The sequence below is a fragment of the Homarus americanus genome, unplaced genomic scaffold (genome assembly GCF_018991925.1).
Source record: "Homarus americanus isolate GMGI-L3 unplaced genomic scaffold, GMGI_Hamer_2.0 scaffold32929, whole genome shotgun sequence".
Taxonomy (NCBI): Eukaryota; Metazoa; Arthropoda; class Malacostraca; order Decapoda; family Nephropidae; genus Homarus; species Homarus americanus.
In genome coordinates this window covers 3,630,356-3,653,398 of record NW_024737097.1, presented here as the reverse complement: position 1 = coordinate 3,653,398, position 23,043 = coordinate 3,630,356, and the positions used below count along the sequence as shown (strand labels likewise).

Below are 23,043 nucleotides of genomic sequence, written 5' to 3'. Positions count from 1 at the left end.
CCTTTTACATTACACTCCACTTGTATCACTACCACTGACACTAGGCTGTCTTTTAGGGGCCATTTTCACAAAGAAACACGAAAGTTTGGAGAGTACAACACAAGATGCTAGGTCACAGGTACTGGGTGAGGGCGAACAGAGGGAGATGAGATGCTGTGGGCGCGCGGGATGACTCATTGCGCTGCAGGAAAAGGCTTGCAAGCTAGCCACCAAAGCCGCTATCTGCTTACCGCGAATTGTCAAAATCGCAAACCCGCGAATGGCAAGGGTCTACAGTATACAGAAGTTTTAATCAAATTTGTGGAAGTCTCTCTTACCACATATGAACCACATCATAGTGTTGAGTGGAGAGGCAATGTGGGCAACAATGATTCTTTCTTTTGCCGCTACTTTTATTCTTCTTTTTTTTCATTGTCACACAGTAGCCTGAAAGTTAATGTGGATTTGGTAATCACGAGTAAGAGGGAAAACAGTGACTCTCCAGTAAATCCCATTTAATTCAGCATATGCTATAAGAGAGGAAGGAAGTTAACAAAGTCATTTCTTTCTTTCCCTCAGGCTTAAATTAGTACTTCCATACTTCAACCATTCATTTGTGAAGTACAGGCCAGTGAGAGATTAAACCAGCTAGGAATGGGATAAAGATGGTCATGTGTCACTATAAACAAGAAAAGACTATACTTATCTAGCCTCCAGTCTATGGCCACATACCTCTCTATAGTGAAAAAATTAGTGAACAGTCAGTTTGGTATAGGGAGTTTTTCAGTCTAAAACAAACCCCCAAAACTCATCCATATATGAAATTCCGAGTTATCAAACGCTGAGTTACCAAGGGTTTAATGTGTATACAATAAATCCTAGAAGATCCGGACCCGATAAATCCGGATTTCAGAAGGTTCGGACACAAAAAAAAAGGGGGATTCTGGGCTAAGAAGCCTCCCTAAGAAGCATTCCCAAAACAGGGTGAAGGTAGTTTTAGGCTTAAAGTTTTTATCTTATAAAATATCACAAACTAAAATTAGCAGAATATAACTTGCATTGCTGGAATCCTGTTTTTTGTACAGTTTGTTGTGCAGTACTGTACAATTGTTGTACAAAGGACACAATCAACCTACAACACAGCATTTAAGCTGTGTTAAGACGTCAACAGAACCAAAATGAACCTTAATACAGTACAGCACTGGAATTTGGGTGACAGCACGGGCCAGGAGGCAAGTTGCTCACTTGTCCTCCCTCTACCACCTGTCATCTACCCCAGTCTACACACCCAAATGTACAGCATAATTCATATTTTATTCCTATAATTTATTTGACTTGTCATGTAATTTTGATGTCAAATTAATAATTATACATCATATTTTTTCTAGTGTGTTTAATATTTTATGTTAACCATGATAAAACTTACACCATAAGAGGCTGATCATACGAGAATATATAATAATAAATGTTGGAGAGTGTGTGTTGGAGGTGTGTGTATTTTGAGTGGCAAAACAGCTTAAAAATGCCGGAGAACCAATGTCGACAATATATATTAAGAAGGATGTCCACCCAGCCGTCAGGAAGGAGGCAGCAGTCTTAGGATGTGGGAACGGGAAGAAAAGGAGAAACCTGAAAACGTTTGAGTGAATATATATTATGAATGGAAGAATCGAGTGTTGTGGAGGGACGGCGTCATCATAGACAGATATTCACCTTGTTTTTTTAACTAGTAGACAACATGACGCTTTTTACAAGTTAAAATTGTGTTCATGGAACATTGCCGGATTTATGGATAAACTTCAGGAGCAAATATTTTTAAATTTGTTCTAAATTTCGACATACTGTAGTTTGAATATTAGAAACAAAGAAATATTTCCAATTGAGTGTTCCTGGATTTAATGTTTATACCAATGTATCAAAGGAAGGCCATCACAGAGGAGGAGTAGTGATGCTTGTTAGCTGCAAATTATCAGAAAACATCTTTTGAGTAGACACTGATACTGAAGGCTAGATCTGGGTGGTAATGTTGGGGTCACCGAGCCTCAAGCTAGGTGGCGTGTACATGCCTCCAGAGGATTCACCATATTGCCAGCCATCGCACTATGGTGCACTTGCTGAGCACACTGTGGGACCTGGGAAAGTGATCGTAATCGGAGATTTCAACGCGAGGGTCGGAGAGCCACGCATCACGGATCAGAATGGTGACTTATAGGAGTACAGCGGAGTAAAGGATTATACTGTCAATAGCCACGGTAAATATGTGTATATATGTGTATCAACAACTGTATGGTTGTAGTTAACCACCAAACATGTAACGGAAAGCAGTTAGAAGGCGATTTATCATTTAAACGGAGGGATACATGGATATCTGAAATTGACTTGTGTATCATGAAGGATGAATGCATAAAATTAATTGAAGAACTGGTTGTGTGTCATGATGTTGGAAGCTTCTACCACGCCCCACTCTGCATCACGTTAATAAGAGAACAATAATCCTGTCTCAGCGGACCAGCTGTTAGAGAGATCATCAGTGTTGTTAGGACATTCATACTACCGACACACAACAAATTATGGAAGAGTCTGTGTCATTAGGCAATTGACACTGAAGAGCTGGCGAGTGTACTAGGGGACGTGGAACCACCCAACGTGACTGGTGGCGAAGACGTCGGCGCAACTATCTCGGAGGGATGTCACATCATTATGAACACAACTAACAGGTTCGCCAAGTAACAACCGGGACATGGAAACGTGTGGGACGAGGCTCGACTGAGATGGAAAAGAGTATTGGATGAAAACGATTGTAAATTGATTTGGAAATCGATTAATTGGAAAGGAAACAACACACACACACACACGCATTAAGACAACAAGCATCCAGTGAGGGTCTTGTTGTGTGACTGCATGGAGGTGAATTAAAAGATCAGCTGTTGAGGAGCTTATCAATTGGCAACACTGGTGCATGTTACCACTCCTTTCCACTCCATCTCTCTAATCACCCACACCATTCTGCTTTCTCACTCCATATTTTAAAATGTTATGTAATGTAGTGTTGAAGGGATACAACTTTGCTCATTTATACTTATACTTATCACAATCTCCCTAAAAATACTTTAGCTTTCATGTTTATTCAAGACATCTTCAGGTCATGAGACCCACTAATCCCCCACACAAGAATGGGTGACCTCACATTCCATCAGAAGGTCAGTAATATGAGACCACTAATCCCCCACCCTACCTCCCACCTGACATTGAGTTAGGTCAGGTCAGGTCCCCCGCCAGAAAATACTTCAGCTTTCATCTAAATTAAGACATTTTCAGAAAATGCTCTAGATTTCAACCTCGGAAATTTTGTTCCTAAAGTTGGAAATTTGGGGAAAATTCCGGCTTTGGGAATTATTTTCCAAGCAAATTTCAATTCAGGCTATCGGACAGGTCTGGGTTTGAGGGATTCCAGCTAATGAAGGAATTCAGTTGACTAGCATAAATTGTCTCTGCTAGTGAGGTGAGGTGAGTCCTGGGATACTCTGCTTTTAATAATGGGGCCATTTCACCTCATTACAACAGAATAAACAGTTGTGAGTGCGGGTATAATTATAACCCCCCCCCCCCCTTCACACTGCGCAATGAGGTGGGGGCGGGTGAGTGCATTATAATGAGGGATATGTCTGTATTCATCGACAGGAGCATGTGGTAAAGAGGTAAAGAAGGGGTTATAATGATTGTCCATCAGATCAAAGTGTCCAGCCCGGAAGAAGAACAATGCATATAGCAGTAACTAGTGAAGCAGGTGTACACCCCCTGAGTCAACCCACCCTACAGTAATCAAATGAGATAGAGACCTGACCCAACAAGAGACATGAAGGGAAAAGGAGTTCTTGCCTCTGTGTGATGAGAGAACAGGTGATAGGACCTTGCTAATCCAATAAATGCTGCCCTCCAGCTGGCAGAATGGAGGGGTCATGCCAGGAACTGGCCTACAGTAAACAGGACATATCACCATAAACTAACATTGATAAGATCATTTTGTACAGGTGATTGACCCAGAAAACTGAATTAAAAGGGGCGGACTGAGGAAGAAGAGGAGAGTCACAAACGAGAAGGGGTCAGCAACAGTTACTCCCCAGTCCCACCTGTTGCCCCCAGTGAAGTCAGCTTGTCATTACACCAATAATAAGCTCAATGAGGTCTCAGCCCAGTCCATCAACGAAGCGCCATCTATTCGTGTCAATTTATGTGCTGGCTGTGTCAACAGTAGTAGTGCGGTGATCTTGAATCTTCCCCCCCTCCCCTTCCATGATCGACATAGTGGAGTGCCCATTTACTTGTTAATATGCCGGAGGGTCTGGGAAGCGGAGCCCCATGGCTAGCAAGCTAGGTAGGTTTCTTTGGTTAGGTTGGTGAGGTCTTTTAACAATGCTTCTGCTGCTTATTTTTCTTATCAACTAAAGTTAGGTTTAATTTATAAATAACCACTTTTTAACACATTTGCCAAACGAATAGCAGTGTCCACTATAAAACACAGTGAAATTGCGGCATTTTTAAAATCGTTTTCTATGAAAAATCAGTGGCAGGTCAGTCATCAAAAATTACCAGAACCCATCACATTCACTAGAAGAGGCCAGGTGTGCTTCACTACAATGAAAACAGCAGACAGGACCCACACATTTCTGACCCTTATGAACCTTACCACAGTTAACATATACTACAGGAACACCCTGCTGTAACCAATGACAAGCGTGGTTGACATGGCCATACATCTGACAATGGAAGCATCACCTAGGGTTTAGGACATACTCGTATGGTTTCATCTATAGGGAGATCCAAGCAACATTGATAGAGGTTGGAAGTTCAAAGCAATGAAATGTCAATAACAACATTGGTGTAGGGGTAAGAATGCCATTTACTTTCTTGTAGAACCTGTCTACTTTCCTCAGCCTTTGAACTCAGAGCTCCTCCAGAAGCTTCTCCTCCGAGTATCGAGAACACCACTCCTCGACAATGATTAAAGGTGGTATATGAAGTCCACGAGAAGGGGGGGCACCAGGTACCTCAGACAGGGTATGGAATAGAGCACTCTCCTCTGGGGAGGAGACCTCCACTAGGAGGGTATCATCTCACTGAGTGGTTATTTTTGGTTCTCTTCCACAAATTGATACAACTGACCTATGAACAGCAAACTGTTCAGGTCCATTACAGGCTGGCCTTCCACAATATGGAGCATTAGGTATTTTACAAAATCAACCAGTTTGATCACACTTGATAAGATCTCACGGGCAGAAACATCATGGAGAGTGCCAGAGCCAGTGGGCCTCCTGCAGCTCTTATACTTGGGTATTCGCTGGGACCCAGAGCCACTTTTATTTTTTAACCTGATAAGGCTCCAATGTTGCAACTGATGATCCATCTGGAGGAAATGCAGGCACAAGACAGGGAAATTCAGAGGAGAGTCCAGGGTCATCAGGGGTATAATCTGGTTGGCAAAGGAGTGTGATTCTCCCATAAAAGATCAAAATAAACATTATTTTCCCACCCACCACAGAACCCAAAAAGAGGAGGTCAACAATAGAGATAAAACCCTGGTGACCCTCGGGGTGATGGGGGAGTATACACAGGTAACCACCAGGGGGCCAAGACAACAGCTACAAAACAATAGGAATGCCAGTCCCACTGATGCCCGCTGGACACTAGCCACACTGTGACCAGCCGATTGACTTGATCAGCCCCAACCAAGCCACCTGTCAAGTTGAAATAGGGGACCAAAGAGGTGTTATTAACCGCAGGGTGCACCGTCACTTACCCTCCAGGACTCCTGTCTCCCAGCATTATAGGTCGACACACAAGGCAAACAAATGGAAGAGATTCCAGCTCAAGTTCTCTGAGCTGGGGATGATGCTGTCGGTCTGCTCTCAAAACCGGCAGCAGATAGGAGCAATTTGCCTGGACCCTCCCCAGTGACCCACCTAGTTTGGGAAACCCTTCTCCCTCCCTCTGATACGGCTCACCAGATCATCAGGACTTGCAATGGATCAGCATGCTCATTCCCCTTCTCCCCCACTTGGGCCGAAACCCAGCAAAAATTTACTTTCTGGCCCTGACGATGAATGAGAAACAGCCTCTGTAAAATATCTATAGCTTAGAGATAGGGTAATGAGACACTAGCTAAGGCCTGGAGAGCACTACAAGAATTACTAAAAATTGTAAAATCGATATGAGGATGGGTAAAAATAATCTTGAGGGCAAGAAAAATACCAGAAAGCTCTAAAGTAAAAATATATGCCATAGTGGGGAGACTACCATCCCAACAGAATTCAGGAAAGACTACCCTAAGACCCACCCCCGCATCTGACTTAGAGCCGTCGGTGTAAACAGTGATCGTCCTTCTGTGAGGAGGCATGCTCGAAAAAAAGAATGAACAAAGCCGAAATATCTGACTGAGGTCAGGTGTTGGTTCAGCATTGTGGCAGGTACTGAAAGAAGTGATGCCTAGGGTAACAAGGTTAAATTATTATTAAATAATGAAAATTTAAGAGATGAGCAATGGATGCTAAAGTGTGAGTGTTTGATTTACAAACTTGATATTCATATAACTATGAAGCCTTGAGATAACTAACCTTGTGTGTTCTGGAGCGGCAACCCTAGTGGAAGAGTACTGCCAGCAGCAGTAAGGGAGGAAGCCTTGGGTCTCTGCCGAGGAGCAACTGATGTACTCTCTATCACTGGCCCTGTGGCCACACGGTTCATCTTGACTGATGACTGTTGTTCTCTCTCTCTTACAATCTGACACAGTTGGTCCAGAGTTGGCACAGGCACATTCTGGGGCAAAATTGAAGTGCTTATTATGAAAAAATTAATAAAATTACCATGGTTATTAAAAATAAAAGTAAAATCTAGGGCAAACATTCTTAAATCAGTCATCCATATATCTATGGAGTAGCATCTCCCAAGCAGCAGTGGATTCAAAAGAATAGGGAGGAAAGGTTAAAGGAGTAGACAAAACCTCTTCACAAGTAAGAATGAGCCTTCCTGTCCATGAAATTGAAATTAACTCATTTTGACCAAGGGCCCAGAACATAAATAAACTACTATTACTACTTTGTTGTCACTCGGAATCGAGTATGACGATCATCCAGCTATGATACGAGTTATTAAGGATGTCACCTTCATTGGTGAGCTCTGTGGTAACTCGAGAGAGCAATATGGGACCGGCAGGGCAGTCCACAGATGTGGCATATGTGGAAGGCTGCATCTAATGCAGGAGGGTCGACGGCAGCATCTATCCGGTGCTGGCACCTGTCTGCCTCAGTATGCAGTCGGTCTAATTCGAAAGTATTGACACCTTCTCGTGTGGTGCTCCTCAAAGTAATATGGTGCAGAGTGATCGTCTCCCAGGTGAGGGGGGTCTATTTGGTACTTTTTTGGGTTTGTCTTAAGACTATCCTTATACCTTTTCCATTGCCTGCTAGCGTTACGTTTACCATTCGTTAAGTGACTAAAGTAGTTCCTTTGGCAGTCTATTGTCATCCATACGGGTAACATAGCCAGTCCAACGTGGTGTCAGTAAAAATACTGGTACTTCTTCTAGTGTCTTCTCAGCCAACTCAGAGGATGGAATGTAGACCACATTGGTGAAAGTTTTCAAGTGCCTTGAGATGCCTCTTGTATTTTTTTATTATATTTTTTTTTACAGGCATGAGTCCACTCGGGCACAGGTCATTTTTAATAACTCACATCAAAGCCTGGAGGGGGGGGGGGGAATATAATAAAATAATAATTATGATGTAACCCATGTCTCGCTGCCATATAGCAGGGTGGAGAGGACCACTGCTCGATATATGTGCAACTTTGTATATAATTTCAGCTCCCTACAGATGAAGACATGGGTACGGAGTCAGCCAAAGGCTTAAAATGCATATCCGAGCCAATGCTGAATCTCTTCATCGATGTCCATGGTGGTGGACAGGTGGGAGCCGAGATACTGAAGGTGGGTAACATTAGAGAGGGTAGTACCGTTAAGCTGGATGGATGGAGGAGGTGTGACTTAAGTTCAGTAAAGGAAACTGCCAACACCTTTCTTCAAGCCTGGAGATGTCTAATGATGAAAAGATCCTTCACCCGATACTGGATGTCTGCCCCACTGGCAAAATTGACACTGGCACAAATAAGGAATGCAGCCAAGAAAATGGAAAAGAGATGGGGAAGAACTCAGACTGGGTGCCATTGTACAGACTGTGGCAACTACCGCGGGATCTCGCTGCTGTCCATAGTTGACAAGATTATCGCCCAAGTCCTCCTAAACAGACTTCTTCCCGAGGTGGAAAACTTCCTCCCAGAATCTCAATGTGGCTTTAGATCATCACGTGGCACCACGGACATGATCTTTGCTGCCCGCCAAATTCAGTTAACCCTCACTTTACGCGGTTAATGTAACCCGGAGGGTCCCGCGTAAAGTGAGAAACGCGTAAAGTGAATAACATAACATATGGGATTAATTGAAATGGAGTCCGGGCCGATCCCCAAACTCCACTTTTTGACGACACACAACTATGTTGTAGTAAAAATATTATCTTAACTTTATGATGGTATGCACACACAATTAATAATTAAGAGAAATATCAATAATATTAGGTTTTTTAACACTTACATTTGTAGAAAAAATGGCTGGGCACACGGGGATGGGCGGTTGGTTCCGAGGCAGAGGGCAGATTATTGGCCCTCACCTGTGTCACTTGTATCAATTGTATCACTATCCACCACAGAGGCTTGCAGGGCCTCTTTGTCAAACTCCCCAAAGTCCATATAAGTCCATATCCTCACCATAATTATCACTATCACTGACTTGCGCCGGCTGTGGTGGGTGGCGGGCGACCTTGTGCGCACCATGTTCGCGCCGCTTACACAACATGGCGGATGGCGGGAGGTTTGGATCCAAAAATGGCGCGGCTCGCCAGCCGCTCTCCGCGTAAAGGGGTACACGCACCGCGGAATGTGAGCATCCTGGGTTCCAGCAGGGCACCGCGTAAACGTGGAAACGCGGAATGTGGGACCGCGTAAAGTGAGGGTTAACTGTACAGCAAAAGTACAGAGAACAGCGTCGTGACCTGTACATGGCTTTCAACAACCTAACCAAGGCCCATTTTGGTTATCCACCAAAATTCATCGTCATTGTGAGGCAACTTCACACTGGCATGAACAGCAGTGTGCTGAACAACAGCACCCTGTCCGACTTCTTCCCCATCCAAACAGGGGTTAAACAAGGATGTGTACTGGCACCAACTCTCTCTTCCATTTTCTTGGCTGCCTTCCATACTTGCGCCAGTGCAAATTTAACCAGTGGGTTGGACATCCAGTATCGGATGAAGGGTCTTTTCAACATAAGACGACTCCAGGCAAGAACAAAGGTGTCGGCAGCTTCCATCACTGAACTTCAGTATGCAGACGACCTCACCTTTGTCACTCACACTGAACGCGACCTAAAGGAGATCCTGAACACCTACGCAGATGCGTATGCACACTTCGGCCTTGAGGTGAATGTACGTAAGACTCAGATTCTCTATAAGCATCCCCTGGCTCAGACACACCTCCACCATCCATCCAGCTTAATGGTACTACCCTCTCTAATGTTACCCACTTTCAGTATCTCGGCTCCCACCTGTCCACCACTGCAGACATCGATGAAGAGATTCAACATCGGATCAGATGTGCATCTCAAGCCTTTGGTAGACTTTCACAAACATACGTTCTATTCTCTGTGTTCACAGGGAAGACAAGAGAACAAATGCCAATATTCTTGCTGACACCAACTGTAGGAGCATTGAGGCTATCTTTATCCACAAACAACTACGCTGGACTGGCCATGTTACAGTAGAACGTCGATATAACATGAGATTCGTTCCAAGAGATGTCGCTGTAAACCAAATTCGCACTAAATCGAAGTGTAGTTTCAATGGAATACAGTCTCTCCTCGACTTACGACAACCCGGACATACGACATGGTCGTATAAAATATTTTTCACATTACGTATTTTTGAGTCCCGACGTTAGTGATCGCCGCTGTGTACCGACAAAATTTTTGTTTGTAATTCCCTTTAAAATGGCTGGTAAGCGTAAAAGTGAGAGTTCTCGTGGTGGTGAGAAAAAAAAGACACCCATTTTAGAATTTCTATGTATTATTTTCGCCTTTTCGATTTACGACCAATTTAACTTACGATCTGGTCGTCGGGACGGAACCCCGTTGTAAGTCGAGGAGAGACTGTAATTTAGTTTGGTACTCGAGAGAAATACAAAATACTATAAAGACTAAGAGTCTCCCCAGATGCAACTCAGCTCATTTCCTAGAATAAACAGAACATTGTGTTTTGTAGTATTATGTTAAAACAAACACTCATAAATCAACACAACTAAAATTATGGGACGTGAAATGGTCTGTTTACTAGCGATCAGATGATGTGAAGATTGGGGGGAGGGGGGGAGGGGGGGAAAAGGTAAGGTGATACGTTTGACAGTTGATGCCAAGGTCTAGTGCTTATCTGTCCTTAAGAGTGACTAAGTTTTTCTCTTATAAAATGTCACGGAACTGACATGTTCTAATTAATTTTATTACAAAGAGCTATAATTTTTATCTCTTGTGCAAAATATATGATGTTTATATTCAAATTATTTGCTGTCTTGCAAGGATTCTAGCAATGCAAATTATATTCTCCTAACTTTAGTCTGTGATATTATATAAGATAAAAACTGTAAGCCTATAACCACCCAACCCTGGCTGGGAAGATGGGGGGTGACAGTGACATGTTTGACAGTTGGGGCCGAAGGTCTAGTGAAGTATTTATTTGTTTATTTATGTCCTTTAGACTGAATTTTTGTTTTTTGTTTATAAAATGTCACAGCTTTGACCAGGGAGAATATAATTTACATTGCTGAAAATTCTTAAAAGATAGTGATTAATTTGAATATAATCATGCTATAGCTTGCACTAGACAAAAATTTTAGTGATCATTTAGTACATTATTTTGAGTACATGTACAGTACAGCTTTGCCCTTAGGATAGTGTAGTGTGCCCAGAGAAACATTTGGCGCAAATTTTAAAATATGATGCACCAGATTGACTCGCACAAAATAGCAATGATTCGCTTTAAATTAAAACATTGTCCTTAATTGTGGGTGTACCTTTAAATCAATAATCTTAAATTGAATCGCTTTAAATCGACGTTCTACTGTAACCGCATGGACGACATTACACAGCCAAAGCAGTTACTTTGGAGTCACTAACGAATAGTAAATGTACTGCTGGCGGGTAACTGAAGAGGTATGAGGATAGTCTTAAGACAAACCTGAATAAGTCCCAAATCAACCCCCTCACATGGGAGACAATTACTCAAAACCATAACGCTTATATTAGCCCGTTTTATAGACAGAAGTATTTATATAAATGTGGGTTAATTACATTAGACTTGTATAACTATCACCCCCTGTAACTTTCCACTAGCTATGAGGTTAGCGTTCAGAGCATGTGAAAAGGTGTGCCCACGGGAAGTCATGTCACATTGTGCTGAGCTAAGGGATAAGTATCCGGCTCCTTGGCCACCTATTGCGGCCAGTAGTTTGATAACCCTGACGAGAGGAAGACGTTTAGAGCCATCATTGTGGTGCTCCGTCTTTCCTCGAGGGAGGACGTTGGATATATTTCCGTTCTCCCTGAATGGTCTCTGCTCAAGATCACTCCCAGTCTCACATCAATCGGACATATTTAGAAGAGCTACTATAAGATAGCCTCCGTCCTCATTTAACACTCATAGCTACAGTCATTAAGTTATGGTGATAATCCTTTTTGAAAGTGTACATAGAAACCTTTTAGAATAAATACACAAAAGAAATCTATTGGATTTCGTTATTGAAGACCCAATAAACTTTGATCTATATTTTAGTACGTCTAGAATATAAGGTAACGTGCTTCAAAAGTGATTGTTACAAGTAGTGACAACCCAAGAAGGTTGTTACATATATGACAGCTTCACAAGTAGTTGTTATACAAAGGTAACAGTGACCTTAACAGTTACACAGTTGGTAAAGGTAGAGATATTATGTTCTCCCCATGATTGTTAAACAGTTACTGTTACAAAGAAGATTTTGTTACACAATTGGAGGAGCACCATAGAAGGCGTCATTACTTTCGAGTTAGCCCGACTACCTGACGAGGCAGACAAGTGCCAACACTGGAAAGACGCTACCGCCACCCCTCCCACACTAGATGTAGCCCCCACATGTGCAACATCTGTGATCAACCGTGCCAGTCCTGTATTGGCTTCTTTAGTCACCCCAAAACCTCAGAGAGAGAGAGAGAGAGAGAGAAAGAGAGAGAGAGAGAGAGAGAGAGAGAGAGAGAGAGAGAGAGAGAGAGAGAGAGAGAGAGAGAGAGAGAGAGAGAGAGAGGAGAGAGAGAGAGAGAGAGAGAGAGAGAGAGAGAGAGAGAGAGAGAGAGAGAGAGAGAGAGAGAGAGAGAGAGAGAGAGAGAGAGAGAGAGAGAGAGAGAGAGAGAGAGAGAGAGAGAGAGAGAGAGAGAGAGAGAGAGAGAGAGAGAGAGAGAGAGAGAGAGAGAGAGAGAGAGAGAGAGAGAGAGAGAGAGAGAGAGAGAGAGGAGAGAGAGAGAGAGAGAGAGAGAGAGAGAGAGAGAGAGAGAGAGAGAGAGAGAGAGAGAGAGAGAGAGAGAGAGAGAGAGAGAGAGAGAGAGAGAGAGAGAGAGAGAGAGAGAGAGAGAGAGAGAGAGAGAGAGAGAGAGAGAGAGAGAGAGAGAGAGAGAGAGAGAGAGAGAGAGAGAGAGAGAGAGAGAGAGAGAGAGAGAGAGAGAGAGAGAGAGAGAGAGAGAGAGAGAGAGAGAGAGAGAGAGAGAGAGAGAGAGAGAGAGAGAGAGAGAGAGAGAGAGAGAGAGAGAGAGAGAGAGAGAGAGAGAGAGAGAGAGAGAGAGAGAGAGAGAGAGAGAGAGAGAGAGAGAGAGAGAGAGAGAGAGAGAGAGAGAGAGAGAGAGAGAGAGAGAGAGAGAGAGAGAGAGAGAGAGAGAGAGAGAGAGAGAGAGAGAGAGAGAGAGAGAGAGAGAGAGAGAGAGAGAGAGAGAGAGAGAGAGAGAGAGAGAGAGAGAGAGAGAGAGAGAGAGAGAGAGAGAGAGAGAGAGAGAGAGAGAGAGAGAGAGAGAGAGAGAGAGAGAGAGAGAGAGAGAGAGAGAGAGAGAGAGAGAGAGAGAGAGAGAGAGAGAGAGAGAGAGAGAGAGAGAGAGAGAGAGAGAGAGAGAGAGAGAGAGAGAGAGAGAGAGAGAGAGAGAGAGAGAGAGAGAGAGAGAGAGAGAGAGAGAGAGAGAGAGAGAGAGAGAGAGAGAGAGAGAGAGAGAGAGAGAGAGAGAGAGAGAGAGAGAGAGAGAGAGAGAGAGAGAGAGAGAGAGAGAGAGAGAGAGAGAGAGAGAGAGAGAGAGAGAGAGAGAGAGAGAGAGAGAGAGAGAGAGAGAGAGAGAGAGAGAGAGAGAGAGAGAGAGAGAGAGAGAGAGAGAGAGAGAGAGAGAGAGAGAGAGAGAGAGAGAGAGAGAGAGAGAGAGAGAGAGAGAGAGAGAGAGAGAGAGAGAGAGAGAGAGAGAGAGAGAGAGAGAGAGAGAGAGAGAGAGAGAGAGAGAGAGAGAGAGAGAGAGAGAGAGAGAGAGAGAGAGAGAGAGAGAGGAGAGAGAGGGAGGGAGAGTGAGTGGGTGAGGGAGGGAGGAGTGAGTGAGTGAGGAGGAGTGAGGAGGAGGAGGAGGAAAGGAGGAGTGAGTGAGTGAGTGAGTGAGTGAGTGAGTGAGTGTGTGTGTGTGTGTGTGTAAAAATAATAATAATAATAATTAACGGTTTATTGAAAGAGCATGGCAACCGGAAGGCTGAAAATATACAATTACATAATTGGAGAATGGGTCTCTTGATTTACAAATGATATACAAGTAACATAAGTGACACAAATATGATATATAATAATTAGGTGTTGATAATTTTTACAATGGTTGGGACTGGGCTGGTCTTGTAGCAATCAGTTCGGGCTCGTATGGGCTGGATGCAGTTGGGCAGATGTGTGGCCACGTGGCAGGTGTGCTCCATCCTTCAGGTTAGGTCAGGTGAAGCCGTGAGGTCAGGTCAGGTTAGGTCAGATCCAGCCATACTCAGTATTGCTGTGTTTCTGTGCTTTTCTTTCAAGTTAAAATTGCCACTTTTGTATATCACTTGTGGGTTGATTGTCAATCTTTGCACTGTACTGTTGGTGTGAGGATGTTGATAAATCCAGATAGGAAGGAGGACACCGGGGAGGGGAGTGCCAGACAGACAGGGCTGGCAGCTGTCTCCATGATCAAGAGACCACGGCCGTGTCAGCGCCGACTACACACGTCCTTACCCTATGAAGGCTGAGGGAAAAGTAAGTGAGTGTTGGGGGGATGGGGGGGGGAGAAAAGTCGAGTGGCAAGCGTTATGTTTACTCTCTAGAAACCAGAATACAACTGACTTTTATAACGGATGGGCATCTTGCCCATGGCTGCCGGGCAGCTGTCGAACATCTCGTACGGCAGCAGAGATAGAAAATAATAATGTCAGGTAATATACATTATGGGGCATCTACACATGTATTCACTTCCCACACATAACAAACACACCCATGAACTTCAGTTTTCTTGTAGTGGATCTCTTCCCTACAACTGCGTATCCGCATTCCAATGCGACAGTAGCCTAGCAACCAGCCAACTGTTCAAACCAGGCTACGCCCTAGCAACGGAGTTAAGAAACCGGCGAGTTCCCACGGGTTTACTTCCGGCTGCTGTGTATATAAGCTCTGTCTCTCCATTGAGATTCTACTCTACGTTCCTGAACATGCAACACCTCCTCCAAGCAAGCTCCTCGCTGTCCAGCTCTCATTCAACCTGGAGGCCAGCAACATGCAACATCTCTAACGAAGCTCCTGCACATCTGCCTCCTTCAGCACGCTACTCACCAAACGTGTCTACTGAGCAGCTCCTCACCACACGGCATCTCCAGCACCAGACTGTCTTGTATACAATATATTTTATATAAGAAAACCACCACCTAGAGTTTCCATCCATCCTGAGTGCTCGACAATATAATATCACGTAACCCTACATTCTTATTTTATAGTTTTATATTACATTCTCTTTATTTCTAAGCCCCATTAGAGTACTGTAATTTTTACTCTTCTTTTCTGTATTAGAGAAAATGGTTTTACTATGTTTTACTATATTATCCGGATTGATTTACGTTCCATGCAAAGTATGTGTTTTATATGTTTATTGACATAGACTTGAATTATATGTAGAAAAAACAGTTATTTGCTCAAATTTATTACTTTTTATTAAAAAAAGTAAAATTACTTGATATAAATATCAACACCATTTTTGAAACATTTATAATTTCTAACTTAAAGTATTATGACAAATATGATAATCTTGGAAGTTTGATGCAATGGTTTCATCAGCGATGCCCCCCCCCCCCAATACTTTGATTTAATGGCACAGTCCAGGTTCTGTCGATGCCGTTAAATCGAGGTTCAACCTGTACACACCATGACTCTCAAGGAAGTCATCTGTTGGCATTTGAAAGGATGATTGTAATCAAATTTCTTATAACCGGTGCAAGATGGCTGATGGCAATGTACACTCGCACCAAAAAGTATCGGTGCAGGGTGAGATCGAAGACTTCCGAAACGATACGTATACACTGTGATATGTCGGGAAGGTTGGTAAGTGTATCCTCATAACCCCCCCCCCCCACTAGGTGTTGCCATATGGCTGACAATCAGTGTGTTTGTTTCCTCTTTTCGGATTGTTGCTTTGTGTCAACTGAATGACGAGCGAGGGTTCGGTCTCGGTGAACGTGGGTGTAAAACAGAGGCAATATGAAGCAGTAGAGATCTACATGTGCCAGACGACATGAAAACCTCAGAGGGAACACGAGGAGCTATTATTGCCCTTCATAACGAAGGGTTTGACGTCACAGATATTAGCCAGCGGGTTGGTGTCCACAGGAACACCGCTGCACAATGGATTCGGCGATACCTCGAAACTGGTGCTACAGACGACAGGTCTCGGAGCGGCCGTCCACGCTGCAACACCCCTCAGGACGACCAGGTTGAGTGGTTTATTTGGTAGCATAAACTAATGTGGCAATATTCACAAGTATCACAAATAATTTTGTTAACAGGGAGCTCCTCATATTTCATACTGTCTATTTATCATTTCCCGACCTTATTTATAACGCTTTGTTTCACTTGACAAGGCCATAGTGGCTGCACAGCAGGATTACAGGGCTGCCAACATACGGCTGGAACAACTCGCCTTTCCCAATACCTATCGTCACTGGTCTCATATTGTTCACACTACAGTATGCAACGATACTTTTTGTTGCGATTGTACATGCATAAATAACATAACCACAAATTCAACATAACTAAACAGAGGTTTCTTCATCCTTCCTTATCCAACTTCACTCTTTTCCCTCGCATTAACCCTTAACAGTGTTTGATCGCTCCTGCTCTCTTGCATGCAGGGAGAGAGATAGGGCATATCGAGCTATGAAACTATCTCTTCCTTTTACCCACACCTCTTTCATTACTACTAGGAATCGTTGTGAGGCTATTCTTCGTAGGGCCAAGCGGAATTTTATGAAAAGAAAGACCGCTGTCCTGAACTAATTCTTCCTCTCATAAATCCTTCTGGTCCTTAACCAAAAACATCTGTAATAACTTCTGCACTCCTTCTTTTCCTCCTCTCTTCCAACCTGATAACTCTATAGCCAACTCTCCCCCTGACAAAGCCAATCTCTTTGGCACCTTATTCTCCTCTAACTCCACCTTAGACTATTCCAACTCTATCCCTCCTACCCCTGCTCCTCCTACTGAACCTATGCACTTTCCTATAATCTCCACTCGGAGGGTTGCTGGTGTGTTATCCAGGTTGGATGTGAGTAAGTAGCATGGACCGGACAGAATACCCCCTCGTGTTCTGAGGGAGTGTGCTGAAGCTCTGGCCCCCTGTGCTTGCTCGCCTCTTTTGCCTCTGCCTCAAAACCCAAACTTTTCCTTCTTCTTGGAAGCATGCCTTGGTTCAGCCCATCCCAAAGAAGGGTGACCATTCTAATCCCTCTAACTATCACCCCATTGCCCTAACTTCACCCCTTTCTAAATTTATTGAAACTATCTTGAACTCCCATTTTCTCCGTCACCTTAAACGCCATTCTCTTTTGTCGGATCACCAGTATGGCTTTTGCTAGGAGAGATCTACTGGTGATCTGCTCTCCTATTGCACCCATCTTTGGTCATCCTCTCTTAGGGATTATGGGGAAACTTTCGTCTTGGCCCTCGACATCTCCAAAGCATTTGACAGGGTATAGCACAAGTCTTTGCTTTCTAAACTTCCTTCTTATGGTGTCTCTCCCCCACTTTGTTTTCTAATGTCTAGCTTCCTTGAGAACCGATCCATGGCAGTTGTTGTCGAGGGATTGATCTCTCGCTCTTTCTCTACTAATAGTGGTGTCCCACAGGGTTCTGTTCATTCACCTACTCTCCCTTATTTTTAACAATGATTTACTTCACACTACAACAAATTCTATCCATTCTTACGCCGATGATTCTACTCTTCACTCTTCTTCACATTTTCCCCTTCCCCCTAACTCTAAAATTACATCTGTTTCTAGAGCTGATATCATTACTTCTATCAATGCAGATCTGTACAGCATCTCTGAATGGGGAGATAGAAACTTGGTTAAATTCAATAGTAATAAAACTCAGTATTTACCAATTACACTTTCTAAATTAGATGATCTCCCACCAATTACACTTCAGGATGCTATCATTCTGCCAAATTTTGAAATAGATATGTTAGGCCTCACCATTTCCTCCAATATGTCATGGAAATCACACATCCTTAACATAGCTAAAGCTGCCTCCCGAAAGCTGGGAATGCTGTACAGATGCCGTAGCTACTTCACTCCTGAGCAGTTGCTTTAAGTATATAAGGGATTCATTCGTCCTAACTTGGAGTACTGCTCTCATATCTGGGGTGGCTCTTCTTCTGTCCAACTGTTAGATAGGGTGGAATCAAAGGCATTTCGTCTTTTTAACTCTCTTCCTTTAGTTGACAATCTTTCTTCCCTTTCATTTCACCGCAATGTTGCTTCACTCTCTCTCTTTTATAGGAACTTTAACGGGCAATGTTCGGTGGATTTGGCATCCTGTGTACCGCCGGCAAGGCCGTGGGCTCGTAACACTCGTCTTGTTCGCGGTGCCCACTGTTTCTCTGTGGATGTCGGTCACACTAGAATAACCCGTTATAGTATATCCTTCTTTCCTCACACAGCCAAACTATGAAATGCTCTGCCTTCTTCTGTGTTTCCATACTTATACAATCTGTCTCACTTTAAAAAGCTGTTTTTCCAGCACCTTCGTGGTGTAGATTAACACAGTACAGTGGTCCCTCGGTTAACGAGCACAATCCGTTCTAGAAGGTTGCTCGTTAACCGAAACCATTGTTTCAATGGGTTTTTGGGTAATTGGTTCCAGCTCACCGAAAATTGCCTAAATTCAACAAAAAAGGTAGAAAAGTACACTTACTTTGAGGTGTGTATGTAGAAGGCTCCTGGATGATGATGATGATGGGAATTAGAATGGGAGTGGAGAAGGGAGAAGAGAAGGCATTGGGGTGGAAGAGAAGTCACCCCATGGTGCCATTTCACCCATAAAATTTTAGTTCTCTTGGTGCAATTCAAGATTATTTTCTTTAAATCAACACTGCACTGCATTATATATTGTCAATATGTAAAATAAATTTCAAAATGACCAATAATTTGCTTGGAAACACAGAAAAAAGCATTCAGTTGAAGAGAGGCTCAAGCAAGATGTTACCTCCACTGAAAAGATACAAAGACTGACGCCTGTATGGTGTGTTGAGAGGCTGGATGGCGCGCATAAAACTAGTTTCCTGTACTTCAATTATGTTCAATAATTGTTAAAATGAGTAAAAAATTTAATATCAAACTTTTAAAATTATTGAATAGTATAAACTTCTTGATATTTGCTAAAATGGTAAGGAATTTAAGCTCTAGAACCGATTACTGTATTGGCGGACTAATACTACAGCTGGTGGACCGCCAAATGCAAGCGAAATCATGTTCAGGTTGGCTCGTAAGAAACTCGTTAATCGAGGGATTGCTCGTTAACCGAAGTTAAGAATCTTATGGAAGGTAACTCGTTAACCGAAATCTCGTTAACCGAAATCTCATTAACCGAGGCGCTCGTTAACCGAGGGACCACTGTACAGTACAGTGGTCCCTCGGTTAACGAACACAATTCGTTTCACAGAGTCGTTTGTTAACCGAATCCATTGTTTCAATGGGATATTGGGTAATTGGTTCCAGCTCACAGAAAAGTACCTACAAAGTAAAAAAAAAAAATGCAGTAAAGTACACTTTCTTTGAGGTGTGTATGTAGAAGGTTCCTGGTTGATGATGATGATGGGAATTAGAAGTTGGGGTGGAGGAGAAGGGAGAAGAGAAGGAAGTGGGGATGGAGGAGAAATCACCTTTCAGGGGACCCATGCTTGATGCAGTCATTTCACCAATAAAATTTTAAGTTCACTAGGTGTAATTCAAGATTATTTTATTTAAATCAACACTGCACTGTGCTATATATTATCAATATGTTAACTAAATTTCAGAATGACCAATAATTTTAATGTAAAAATGCAAAAATATTCAAGACCCCAACAAAATTGATGTTCACTCCACTGTAAACAAAGCCAAACTGACGCCTGGTGGGCGAGTCAAGCAGCTGATGGGCGCACAAAAAACTAGTTCCCTGTACTGCATATATTATCAATATGTTAACTAAATTTTAAAATGACTAATAATTTTAATATAAAAAATGGAAAAATATTAAAGAGCACAACTTTCTTGATATTTACTCCACTGGAAACGAATGTAAACATAGAACAGATTACTGACTTGGCAGACTAGCCCATCAGCTGATGCTCACAACATAACGTGTTTGTCGTAAGGATTTCGTTCATCAAAGTTTTGTTCGTTAACTGAATTGAAGATCCTTATGGGAGGTAATTCGTTAACCGAAATTTCGTTAACAGAGGGACCACTGTATAACCTTTTTCTTCTCTATTTTTAATTTCTTTCTGTTCTTATTTTTTTGTCCCCTAGGCCCTGTTGTGGGTCGTTCGACCTGTGCCCGGGTGGGCTAATTCCTGTTAAAAAAAAAATAATAATAAGGTACTTTACTGTATATGAAGGGTATTGGTATTAATAAGCTCAAATTATTACAGTAATTTATCTTTACAAATTAATAAATAACAAATAAACAATACTTTGCCCAGTTAGAATGACAGAGGCAGACGAGCCTTTTTAGGGACGTGTGGTCAGTTTCTACCAGTCTCTATGTAACATTCAATGCCATAATATCCTGACCACTGGGGCTAGTTATACAGACTTTTCCCTGTGGAGAAGCCACAATTTTGAGCAACATGTTACTGTACCCAATTTGTACTCAAAATGTACAAAGTTAAAGGAATAATATTTTTATCTCTTGTGCAAACTATGAAATGTTTATACTCAAATTAATCACTATCCTGCAAGGATTCCATCAGTACAAGTTATATTGTGCGAAATCAAGTCTGTGACATTGTAAAAGAGAAAAACTTTAAGCCTAAAATCACCTTCATCCCACCACCACCATCTGCCTACCCTGCTGGCTGAGAGGAGGGGAGAGGGGAGGTGGGGTGTTGACAGCCAGGTGGTGTGTAGTTATCAGTTAAGGAGTCAGGAGGGACTCGGGATTATAAATGACAGGGAGTTTAAGTCTTTCACTTATAAAATGTAACCGACTTGACTTAGCTGAATATAACTTGCATTGATGGAATTTTTACAAGATGGAAATTAATTTGAGTATAGACATCCCATAGTTTGTACAAGATATAATTTTTTTTTTTAATTAACTTAGCTCATTTGAGTACAGGTTGTGATAATTTATGTGGTTGCTCAGCAGTTGTGAAGCTTTGTGACATCACTGGTGTATAATGAGTCTCCATATGCCCTGGTTTATTCATTGATCAGTTGTCTAAGTGCTAAAGCCATCATGTATCAATTAGTTTTAAAATATAAATTATAAAGTCAAATGTTATAAGACAATAGTTTAATAGTGCTGTTAATGTGTGTGCTGTGTAAGTGTCTTGGCATGTCACCTCACTCTTCCCACCCACACACCAACCATGTGAGGATGTGGCTAAACATGGCACAATCTTTCATAACACTGAGAACCCTTGTCCCCAGGCCCTGAACAGAAAGGTTTGGAGTGATTTTCTCAACATTTTCTCAGATTTTCCGGTAATTGCTTTATACAGTATCATTATTTATCGTTTTTATACATTTAGTACATTTGTCAAAGGCTGAAGTAGGTATTAATGTATCATGTGTCTAAGGTCTCTCCGTAGGTGTGACGTATTAACGAATTAATCTCGATTTAACGAACTTGTTTACTAAATCAAGCAAAAAATAAGGAAAAAAAATGCCTTCCTCTAAATAGAGAGTTAGTTGTATCGAATTCCATTAAATCGAGAGTATACTGTACATGAACAAGTACCGACAGCATTGTCACAACTCAAATCCACATTCCTCATAAATTCAGCCCCATAAAGTCTGTCTCCAATATTACAAAATGAAAACAAAAAATAATATTACATTTCATTTTCATACCTCCTTCTATATGATTTCTTATCATAAGAAATGGCTTCTGTCTTATTTAAAATTTTCATTAGACTGAAAATTTGAAAGTGGGGATAAGGAAGTCAGATTAGTGATACCTTCCAATACAGCTTAGCATTTTATTGTCAAGTCAAACATCTAGATCTCTCCCACCTGGTCACACACACAGTATCTTCTCTCATTGTTCAAGGGTCTTGCTAGGCATACAGAAAATCTGATTACGTCACAGTATTCAGTGAGCAAATCTTGTCCTTTGTTTAGGAAAAAATTATAATTTCACCCATGTGTTAAAACACTCATCTTTTCCCATCAATGTAAAAAGTGTAGTCACAGGAAAAAGCTCCCTGTCATTTAAGAGCTAAGAAGAGTTTTTTTTTTTTTTTTTTATAACTAGAGCTAAACTTTGAAACCTGGACTAAAGTCATCATAACTACCACTATATCTCTGGACTCAAATCAATCAGAACTCACATTGACATTTCTGATGGGACATTCTCTTCCAGCCAACTTGAAGGTCAAGCTGGCAACCTGGTGAATGTCTGGCCGGGTGTCCGGGTCTGGGTCCAACATATAACCTGCAACAGAAGGTACAACTGTAGCCAGAAATACAGCAGTAACTGAAGTTATATAGGCACACAGCACCACAAGCCATACATGAACCCTTAAACGATGGGATAGCCTATAGATGATGCACTTCTTTTGTCCCCTGAAATGGAGATCATCTATAAAATCAGGCTATATCCTCCCCATAATTTTTAAGTTTGACATGTGATTTCCTCTCGAGTAAATAAATGTGACTCGTGGCAACTGTTCCCTACCCACTGATGTTCACTGATTCCAGCCCAAAAAACACCAGTACAGTATCATCTCTGTATTTATTGAGGAAGCATCAGGTGTTTCAAGTGATGCGTTGTGCAGTAATTCTCCCGGGCTGCCGTAGAATTCCCTTGACATAAACAATATCGGATGAAATGTTATGAAAAGAAGAAAATATTGTATGGGTGAAATTGAAGAACCTATCAATTCACCGAGTAAATTTGAAAATGCTATCTCATCCTAGTAGCAGTAGCAGTGGTGATGCTAACGAATCATCTCCCAATGTCTGTCACCTGCCTCATGTGATTCGACTAGCTCTGCTTTCCTTGTAGGCCCAGCATCTATGAAAGTATGAGTCTTCATTTTATTATTATTATTATTATTATTATTATTATTATTATTATTATTATAGTTCAGACATCTTCCCTTTAGCTTGAAATGTGGCCAGAAAAATTCCTGGGAAATCTCTGTCCATTTAA

At 42.2% G+C, this 23,043-nt stretch overlaps 1 protein-coding gene across 1 annotated transcript in view; it reads right to left on the bottom strand.

Annotated features, from left to right (window-relative positions):
* LOC121873162 overlaps nt 1–23,043 on the bottom strand; it is a 433,416-nt gene that overhangs the window by 254,086 nt on the left and 156,287 nt on the right. The window contains exons 7-8 of the mRNA XM_042376488.1: nt 22,220–22,323; nt 6,591–6,792 (exon numbers count right to left, since the gene is read on the bottom strand). Coding sequence (XP_042232422.1) covers nt 6,591–6,792; nt 22,220–22,323 — 306 coding nt within the window. The remainder of the gene's footprint in view (nt 1–6,590; nt 6,793–22,219; nt 22,324–23,043) is intronic.